This window comes from Enhydra lutris, unplaced genomic scaffold (genome assembly GCF_002288905.1).
Source record: "Enhydra lutris kenyoni isolate GAN:26980312 unplaced genomic scaffold, ASM228890v2 scaffoldscaffold22, whole genome shotgun sequence".
NCBI classification, from domain to species: domain Eukaryota; kingdom Metazoa; phylum Chordata; class Mammalia; order Carnivora; family Mustelidae; genus Enhydra; species Enhydra lutris.
In genome coordinates, this window is record NW_019154106.1 from 4,777,164 (window position 1) to 4,787,159 (window position 9,996).

At 57.2% G+C, this 9,996-nt stretch overlaps 1 protein-coding gene across 1 annotated transcript in view; it reads left to right on the forward strand.

The window, feature by feature from the left end:
• Positions 1-7,639, forward strand: part of LOC111149808 (chromosome unknown C11orf24 homolog) — a 10,558-nt gene extending 2,919 nt beyond the window's left edge. Inside the window, exons 2-4 of the mRNA XM_022507095.1 lie at positions 1,082-1,281; positions 5,316-5,489; positions 6,242-7,639. Coding sequence (XP_022362803.1) covers positions 5,414-5,489; positions 6,242-7,356 — 1,191 coding nt within the window. The 5' untranslated portion in view covers positions 1,082-1,281; positions 5,316-5,413 and the 3' untranslated portion in view covers positions 7,357-7,639. The remainder of the gene's footprint in view (positions 1-1,081; positions 1,282-5,315; positions 5,490-6,241) is intronic.
• The last annotated feature ends 2,357 nt before the right edge of the window (positions 7,640-9,996 follow it).

The window sequence follows — 9,996 nt, forward strand, 5'->3', positions numbered from 1 at the left end:
ATATATGTTGGAAAATGAAAATCACCAGTAAATTTGTTCCCCAGGCATAACTATCATTAATGCTCTGGTGTAAATCTCTCCAGATCCCTTAACAAATGTCTATTTATTTATTTTTTAAAAGATTTTCTTTATTTAATTGACAGCAAGGGGGACAACGAGAGAGGGAACACAAGCAGGGGAAGTGGGAGAGGGAGAAGCAGGCTCTCTGCTGAGCAGGGAGCCCGACATGGGGCTCAATCCCAGGACCCCGGGATCATGACCTGAGCCAAAGGCAGACGCTTAACTGACTGAGCCACCCAGGTGCCCCAACAAATGTCTACTTAAATAAAAAGAGAATCCTGGTGCATATACTGTTGTATGACCTGCTTTTTTTTCATCTTTTGGTACATGTGGCCCATGTCAATAAAGAGAAAGCTATATATATATATATTTTTAAGACTTTATTTTTAAGCAATCTCTGCATCCAGTGTGGGGCTCGAACTCACAACCTGAGACCAAGAGCCACACACTCCACCGACCGAGCCACCCCGGCACCCGGAAGTTGTATATTTTTTGAACAGCTGCCATAGTATTCGATATGTGGGTGGGGCCGTATCTTCTATAGCCACTCCAGTTGTTTTGCTGTTATAAATAACGCCATGATGAACATCTTTCCGGACGTCCATCTTTATACATCCGTCCACTTGCTTCCCTGGGAGAAATTCCAGCAGTAGAAAGCGCTCCATTGCCAAGTCTTGGCATTGAAAGTTCTTTTTTTTTTTTTTTTTTAAGATTTTTATTTATTTATTTGAGATCACAAGTAAGCAGAGAGGCAGGTGGGGGTGGGGGGAGCAGGCTCCCCCCTCAGAAGGGAGCCCGATGTGGGGCTCGATCCCAGGACCCTGAGATCATGACCTGAGCCAAAGGCAGAGGCTTAACCCCCTGAGCCACCCAGGCGCCCAACATTGAAAGTTCTAATGGACATTGTCAGTCTCCCAGCACAAGGGTCTATTTAAGGCTGTTCTGCCAGTGACTCCCTCCTCCCCGGGCTTTGCCCCCCTCTGCTTTACCTAAGGAGTATTTACTCTTTTTTGAACCGTAGATGCGTCTGTTCCCAGAGCGGGGCTTCTGCCCATGTCCCACGTGGCCACAAAGCATGCCGTGGCCTGCAAGTGCTCCTCGAAGCTGCTGTCACCTCCTGCAAAGCCAGACCTCGCCCCGCAAGCACACGGTACCAAGCCTGCCGCTCTCCAGGGAGGACGAGGGCCCAGCGTGGGAACTTGCCCTGAGCAGCTGCGTCTGGTGAGTGTCTGTGGCCCTGCAGGCAGGGCCACCTGCTCACCATTGAAAGGGCCCCTCAAGGGCTTCGCTGCAAAGTGGGGGAAAGGACAGACAGCAGAACCCAGAGTGGCCTGTTCTGTGGCATTTCATGGACAGCGGTTTTCCCTTCCCAGGTAGACCAGGAGGGCGGGGCTAGGAGCAGGGACAGACAGGAGGGGCTGGGAGCACATGGTCCTCTGTGGCCCTCTGCTGTTCTGGTGACACAGGCTTCCAAACCACAGGAGGTTTCCTCTGGGCCTGGTGTTGAGATCTCACAATGCTTGCCCCTCACCGATGCTGGGGCTGGGGGGTGAGGAGCTGCCTAGCAGCAGCCATTCTGGGAGGAGAGAGGCCAGAGTCTGTCCCCAGACCACCAGCGAGACAGTCCAGTCCATGTCTGTTCCTCATGACGAGCTGAAAGAAAAGGAGGAAATCCATTCGGCACAGTGACTCTGTTCCTCTCTCCCTAAGCTCGATTATCCGCTCTGGAGTTCCTTCCAGTGCTAGAGCAGGGTTGGCAAACTATGGCCCATGGGCTGAGTCCCGCCTCCTGTCTGTTTTTGTAGATAAAGTTTTATTGGGACACAGTCACACCCATCGTTCACAAGTGTAGCTGAGACAGAGACGGCACGGCCAGTAAAATCTAAAACATTTGCTGTCTAGCTCTTTACAGAAAAAGTTTGCTGACTCTGGCCTGGAGATTTGTAGCGAGGGGGGCAGGAGACGGCACTGGTGCCCGGGGTACATACAGGAAGCCCCGTCACGTCATCCTCCCCACCCCCGGCGGAGCCCAGATCCGTGCAGGGAGCATGTTGGGCCCGGCAGTGCTAGTGTTTTAAATACATTCAGTAGACGTGAGCGGCCAAAGAAAGAGCCATTTAAATACATTTATTCACTGAGCGCCAGCTGCGTTGCCTCAGTTCATGGGGAGTGTGGGTTCTTTGTTCCCGAAACCTTCCAGTTTCAGTTCTTTCGTCTGTGGCATTGGTCTGTGTCTTCTCTCCCCACCCTGCCCTCTGTTTGTTTCTGTCAGAACAAAGAATGTCTTTTGCACTCTAGAAAACAGATGCGGGGGCGCCTGGGCGGCTCAGTCGGTTGGGTGTCTGCTTTCAGCTCGGGTCATGATCCCGGGATCCTGGGATCGAGTCCCGCTGGGCTCTCCGCTCAGCAGAGAGAACTGCTTCTCCCTCTTCCTCCACCCCTCCCCCTGCTTGTCCTCTCTGGCTCTATCTCTCTGTCAAATAAATAAACAAAATCTAGAAGAAGAAAAAAAAAGAAAAGAAAAGACGCAGATTGGTAGCTTCTGGCTGAGTCTTCTAGACCTCTAAGCTCCCAGGAGCCCTTACGGACAGTTTTGGATGGAAGGTGCAACTGGAAACTAGAATAAAGCTAGGGACTCTTGCAAAGGGGTGAGAAGCATCCAGGAAAGCGCCAGCTTCCCGGGAGAGTTTGTGCTCGAGGGGCTTTCCTGTCGTGGGGCTACTTTCCCACAGTCCCCTCTGATCACAGGAGCCAGAAAGCCACCGGGCGGCCACTCTCTACACGTCCCTCTCGGCCACGCAGGGGCTGCTTGGCGGAGCTCCTAGCAGGGCCAGACGGGCTTGTTGGGGCACACTGGTGGCTAAGCCTGGTGCAGGGCTAGAAACTGCAGGAATTCCGCATGCCGCATGGGGCTGGGCCCGTGGGGCAGAGGTAGCTGGACCAGATTTTAAAAGCCTCCTTGGCTGTGTTAATGAGTTTTGGGGTTATCCTGGGATAGTGTGGGGTCTGAGCAGTGGAGGCAGAATCACCTTTGTGGGTTCCAGGGATCTTTCTGGAAGCTGTGGGGTGGCATGCGGATCAGGGCCGGGGTGGGGATGCATGAGGTGATTCATTCATGACTCAGGGCTCATGGAAAGACGGTGAGCCTGGCCCGATCACCAGGGGCCGCCTAGGTGCGGGGCCACGGAGGGTAGCGGGTAGCCTTCATGCCGGCTGAGGAGCCGATCAGGACGTTTTCACTTAGTGTGACTCGAGCGCTGCCTTCCATGATGTCCTGTGCAACTCAAGAGCTTCGTGGTAAGGGCACTGGAAAGACCAAAGGCCTTGGGTGTCCGCAGGCAGGTGCCCTCGGGAGCCCCTGGGTCATCGCCTGCCCTCCACTCCCAGCAGGCCTGTTTTCAAATCAGGTGTTTAATCACGGGACCAAGCATGACTGCGTGTGACTGCGTCATTGTCTGGAGAGGACCTGGGCCTTGCAGGCAGCCACGTGGGTCTCAGGACAGGATTAGGGGCCACCCAGGACCAGGAGGGCGTGAAGTGATGGGACTCTTGAGACCAGTGGGCCCCTCTGCTCCCCAGTGCACCCCTATGGTGAGGGACACCAGCCGACCAGCATACTGGAGGGCCGGGGTGAGGGTGGGGAGACCCCTGTGTGCTCGGGAAGCCAGGTCTGGCTGGGCCCAGTCCTCCTCTTGGTGAGGCTCAAGCTGTTGTGGCATTTCTGGAAGTTTCTGCAGACAGCTAGGTGACCAGGTCCTCGCTACTACCTCTGTCTCTTGCAGTGGCACCCCCTGGTCTAGTCCGCCAGCCTCCTGTGGCCTTGTCCCCTTCTGCCTGTGTTGCTACCCCTGCCGCCTCCTCACTGGGCTCCTGTCACGTCTGCCCCTCATCTGTCCCTCCTGCCCAAGCATTTTCCTGTGCTGGTGACACACCTGCTTCAGCGCCCCCGCAAACCCCAGCTGCCCAGTGGTGGCCGCCAATCTCTGGTCTGATCCCAGGTCTCAGCACACTCTCCCCCAGCCTCTGGCGCCAGTGCTGTCACCTGTTGCACTCTCCCCCCCCCCCCCCCCCCCACCTTCCCCCCCAGGCGGACCCCATCCATCCTTCAGAACATGGCCCACCTGTCGCCTTCCCAGGAAGCCTTCCCTGGCCACGCCTCTCCACCCACCAGAATTCAGTGCCTCCTCTAGGCCCCACAGCACCCTGTCTCCCCCACTCACCTCTGGGGCCTCCACAGAGAGGACCAGCCTCCGACTGACATGTCAAGGCCTTCCCGTGCTCCATCCCCTGCCTGCTCCAGGCACTGAGTCACGCCTCTCCTCTGTGCTTGCAGAAGCTTGCAGTGACCTCTTTTCTGTGTTTCCTACTGGATGGCAGGCTGCCTAGAGGACAGAGTTGTGTGGCTTTCGTCTTTTTGTTCTACATGCACCGCCCGGCACATAAGCAGGCACTCGGGGAATATTGGATGGATGGAAGGGTAGGTGGATGGTGGATGGATGATGGGTGGGTGGGTAGATGGATGGATGATGGATGGATGTTGGGTGGGTAGATGATGGATGGATGGATAATGGATGGATGGAAGGGTAGGTGGATGGATGGATGGATGGATGGATGATGGATGGATGGAAGGGTAGGTGGATGGTGGATGGATGGATGGATGGATGATGGATGGATGTTGGGTGGGTGGATGATGGATGGATGATGGATAGATGCATGTTGGATGAGTGCATTGACGGATGGCTGGGTGGGTAATAGATGGGTGAATGGATGACACATGATGGACAGGTAGATGAATGGGGGCTAGTTGGCTGGGTAGCTAAACGATATCTCCCATGTGAAAGGTGAGGTCAGCTATCGTGGGGTGTACACAAATACCCTGGGCCTGATATGTGACCTTGGCCAATCTTGGTTATCAAAAGGTCTTGGCCTTGTGAGCATGGTCAGGTCTTGGCCCTTTCTCTTCTGCTCTTTCACACTAGGAACTCTGGGTGGGAAGGTGGGTGCTTACAAAGGTTGAGACGCAGAATGAAAGTGGGTTGAGGAGTCCTCTAAACCCGTCAAATGCAGGCGTGGGGCAGGTCACTAGGTCGCCGTGGATGAGAGGTATCACACTGTTCTGGGTGCCAGGCCCTGGTCAAAATACTCAGCTCAGTTTGCAGCCTGGACCTTCTAGAAGCCTCCACGGCAGGCACCCCACCATGTCCCATGGCCCAGGTGAGGCTGTGCATTACTGACCAGACACCTTTCTTGACCAGATCCTTCAGCCAAGCAGCAGGGAGTCACCAGCAGCCTGAGGAGTGGCCAGCTGGGAGCCCCAGGGACTGCCCAGCCTGGCTCCTAGCTCACCCACAAGATGTGGACAGCCCTTGTGCTCGTTTGGATTTCCTCCTTGTCCTTATCCGAGAGCCAAGTACCATCCCGGGATGCACGTAAGTGAGAAAACCCTGTGACTGCTGGTCAGGCCCACAGTGATCCCGAAGCACCCTGAGCCCAAGGGACGTGTGCAGGCCTAGTCCAGCGAGTTGCGAGCCCCAGAGCTGCCAAGGGCCAGCTTGGGGAGAAAGCTCCCAGGGGACTGGGCCTCTGAGCTCTGAGTCCTGACAGGGTCACTTGCTTGGCCCTGCACAATTTCTCCTATAAAACCAATCTTCACTGGGGAATTCGTCTGCTCATACATCAGATATCTCATTACACTCACTGCTCTGTGCCAGACACTGATCATCTCCAGGAATTCCTGCCACAAATCCTTCCAGAAAGCCAAGAATTGTTTTATGGTGTGACTGTCTGGGTGATGATGTATCTGGTTTCTAAAGCGCATGTGTGTGACGGGTTTTGTTAATGGTGAATCACACCTCTGAAGTGAGACTTTCCCTCTGATTGATGTTTTGGGAATTGGACCCAAGAGTGAAGCTCTTGAGCCTTCAACGGGCTCGGGTTCAGAGGACGAGGGAGTTCTTACGTCCAAGTGCCGAGTGACCCTCTCCGGGGCAGCAGGCTCCGTGTGCTCACGGGGAGGATAGGAGGGAAACGTGTTCACAATTCACCTCCTTCGTTCTCACTGGGCTGAGGCCAAACGGCCACCCGGGCCAGACTGACAGGCCACAAACTAAGACACTCTGAGCCATCTCCCTGTACAGGATGGAAAGTGACGGTATCTTTTTCTCCCTTTTCTGACTTTAAGGGCACTTAGTCCTCAACCAGACAGATAATCCAGCCAAGAAAAGTGTATCTGTGATGACAGTTACCAGAGTCCTTACTGGAATATCCGAAATAATGACCACAGTGACACCTTCTTCTGTCCCATTGGCCACAGGAACCCCGGTGGCCAACGCCAGCTCTCCTGCAGTCACAGCAGGGAGAACACTCAGGACAGACACGGGGATAGAAGGTTCCCCTGAACAAGTAGCCTCTGGGGCACCCCAGCCCCCTGCCCCGGCAGCATCACAGCGGACCCCATCCTCCACCACCGTCCGTGTCCCCCACACGCAGGTGCCGAGTGGCAGCCCACTGCCAGGGACAGCAACTCTGACGACACTGGCCACCAGCGCTCAGTCTGCCACTGGGACTGTCATGACTACCCACGCCCCGATGGGCACACACAGCCCTTCCCAGCATACCCCTGGCAACTCCACAACCAGTCCCACGGCCCCCTCGGGTCCCCAAGTGCTTAACGTGTCCACACAAGCCCCCGCCGTCCAGGCATCAACAGGCTGGCCCACGGCTAGCACGGCAAGTGGGCCCACACCCACCCTCTCCAGCACAGCCTCAGAGCCCACCCGCCCATCCGTGACTCCCGTGGCCACCACAGCAGTGACCACCACCACGGCCCATGCCCAGGAGCCGACCACCAGCACAGCGCCAGCACCTGTGCCCCCCACCAGCCCGACCCCCAAGGGGGAGGCCACGTCCCCCACAACCCAGCCAAGCCCTGCTCCATCAACGCACGGGGCCGCGGGGCCAGGCACAGCCCAGACACCCGAGCAAGTGCCACCTGAAACCCCTCCTGGCATGGTGTCCTCCTCCCCGACGCCGGGGGCTCCTGGGAACACGAAGATGTCAGCCACAGACTTGTGCCCGCTCAGTACCCAAGGCCAGTACGTGGTGGTCACCACCAGGCCCCTCAGCCCGTCTCTGGTGAACAAGGGTTTCCTGCTGGCGGCGCTCTTCCTTGGGGTGGCCCTCTTCATCGTCGTCGTGGTTCTGCTCGCCCTGCAAGCCTACGAGAGCTACAGGAAGAAGGAGTACACGCAGGTGGACTATCTCATCAACGGGATGTACGCGGACTCGGAAATGTGAGGGGCCGGGGGCGCCCAGCCCGCCCCTCCTGCCGTGTTGCCTCTGAGACCGAACCAAGTGCTTCCAGATCCTTTTGGTGCAATTAGGAGGTAGGCCGGACGTCTCCGCACGTTTCCTCGCTGTTGGATTAAGTCCACGATCACTCAAGAGCGGCTGCTTTTTCGTATTTATTTTTGTAAACAATCATGTCCATGCGATGGGCAGCGATCGCACCGTGGGCGGGGCTGGCAGAGCCCCCATGTGGATCCTGACCCAAATTAAAGCAATGACCACCTTCCATTCAGACCCGTGTCCCGCCATTTGTGAAGGTTGTGTCCTGTCCGCCATCACGCCTGGGGGGCCTTCCTGGGATGCGCGTGATGGGGTTCATGTTCATTAGCATTTACGGTAACACCCGGGTTTGGGGTCTGCTGTGTCTGCGCCCTTCCTGGGGCCTCACTGTTAATTCCCAACGTGCCTGTGCTCAGTGGGTGGGGGGAGGGGCGCCCCAGGCCCTGGGCATCTCTGGCACGCCCTGGAGACAGGGCCTTCCCACAGATGTCCCCTTTCTGAATTGTTCACTGGTGCAAGCTTGGAGCTGGATTTGGGCACAAGAGAGCTGAGTCCCACGCGCTAACCCGGTGAGCTGCCCGTTGTGGCCAGCTCAGCCTGGACCTGCTTGGACTGAATTCTCAATGAGCCCACCCAGCTCACACTGTGCACTCGCCTCGTGGAAACCCAGTCAGCCGGTGTGGTGGGACCGTCCCTACTAGCACCTTGCCCCACGTCACCCCAGAAGGCAGGGGAGCCCCAGGCCTGAGTGCACCCAGGGCCCTCTCTCCCCAGCAGGATGACATCCCTGGGTTCCCAGGTTCCAGCCCTCAGAGCTGACACAGAGTGCCTGTCCCGTACCGGCTGCTGTCCTCATGCCTAACACACTAACCTAACCCCCTCCTCGACCCCAGCACAGAAGCACTAGATGCCCATCCTAAAGGCGGGGGCACTGAGGCACAGGAGGGGGAGACACACTCACCCACTGAGGGCCAGCATCGGGGTTAAACCCATTCTGGAGTCCTGTGTCTTTGCCGACTCACCTGCCCAGGTAGGGCATGGCCTTGGCTCAGCCTACCTGCCCCAGGCTGCGAGAGCTGGTGGGCAGCCCCTAAAGCTGTGTTCCCAGAACAAGGGTGACTTGGAGCGAGTGTGGCATGTTCTGGAACTCCACTTCTTCATCTGTGGAATGGGGAGACCTAGAATCACCTAGAAATCCCAGAGGAGCCAAGGATGGAGAAGCAGAGTGGGGAGCAGGGCATCAGAAAACCCCCATAGCTTGAAAGTGCTTGTTCAATCTCCCAGCCTGGGCGGCGCCAGCCTACACCACTGTCCCCGGACACCAGCTTTGCACGTCCGCGTGGGGATAGGGGCTTTGGAGGGTGCCCTTTCCTCCACCAGCTGCCACCTGGCAGCCCGGGTTGGGACCTACCCACCTACAAAGGTGGGTTTCACACCCTGGCTGGTTGAGTCTCACGAGACCCAGAGCTTGGAGGCTGTCCCCACAAACTGGGTGCTTTGTTCCCTTCCGGGGAGGTAGGATGGGGGCAACGCACAGGGATGACTTTCATCTTCAGTTTGCGACCAGAGGCCTCTGCCCAACACCCTACTTACAGGGATTGGAGACTTGGGATGTCAGGGCCTGCCTGTCTACCCTGCCCCAGCCTGGGACTTCCTGCCTTTTCATCCCCTGAGAACTGGTTGCAGTGTCCATCCCTCCCTCCTTGGGGGTTCATGTTCCCAATCATCTAGTCGTTTTGGCTCCCCATGCGGGCCACAGGTGCCTCAACTGATGGCGTCCAAGGCCAAGCTCAGCACTGGCCCCTGGAGTGTGTTGGGCCTTTGGAATTCTTCCTAAACCTAAAGGCATTGGTGTTTACCTGAGCTAGAGACCTGGCCTTCAGCCCAGGGTCCCACCAACCACCCTACATGCCTTTTTTTTTTAAGAGCTTTTAAAGTAATCTCCGCATCCAGCGTGGGACTCAAACTCACAACCCTGAGACCAGGGGTCCCCTGCTCCCCCGAGGGAGCCAGCCGGGCACCCCTTCCCCGTGTTCTTAGGAACAGGCCCCTACCGCAGCTGCTGGGGCTGCCTGGGGCCCCACCGCCAGCGGCCACCCCCAACGCAGCCATCCTCCTCTGGAAGCCAGGGGCTCTTCAGAACACACGCATGACCCCACCATTCCCTGCTAATACTTCCTCCTAAGAGAAAGGCCAAGCTGCTCTGCCTGGCATTCCAGACCGAGACAAACCCCATTAGTGGGTCCCGGCCAAGCAGAGCACAAGGGAAAGAACCAGGCTCTAGAGAGATCTCAGGTGCCGGAGACCAGGGATGTCCAAATCTAGGGGGGCCACGGGTTTGAGTCCCCAACGACTCCCCTGCCTTGGAGGCCCCGAGACTGCGGTGAGCAGGCAGCCATTCCTGGCCTGCTCGGAAGACCCGTTCAGCGTGAGCTTATCGGGTACTTACAGAGCACCGGTGGTTTGCCAACCAGTCGGGGATTCAGAGAGGAACCCACCCGCCTAACCCACAGGAGCTCGCATGGGCGGGTGAGACGTGAGGAAGGAGGCAAGAGGGGGTAGGTTCACAGATGAGGCACCTGACCCTCC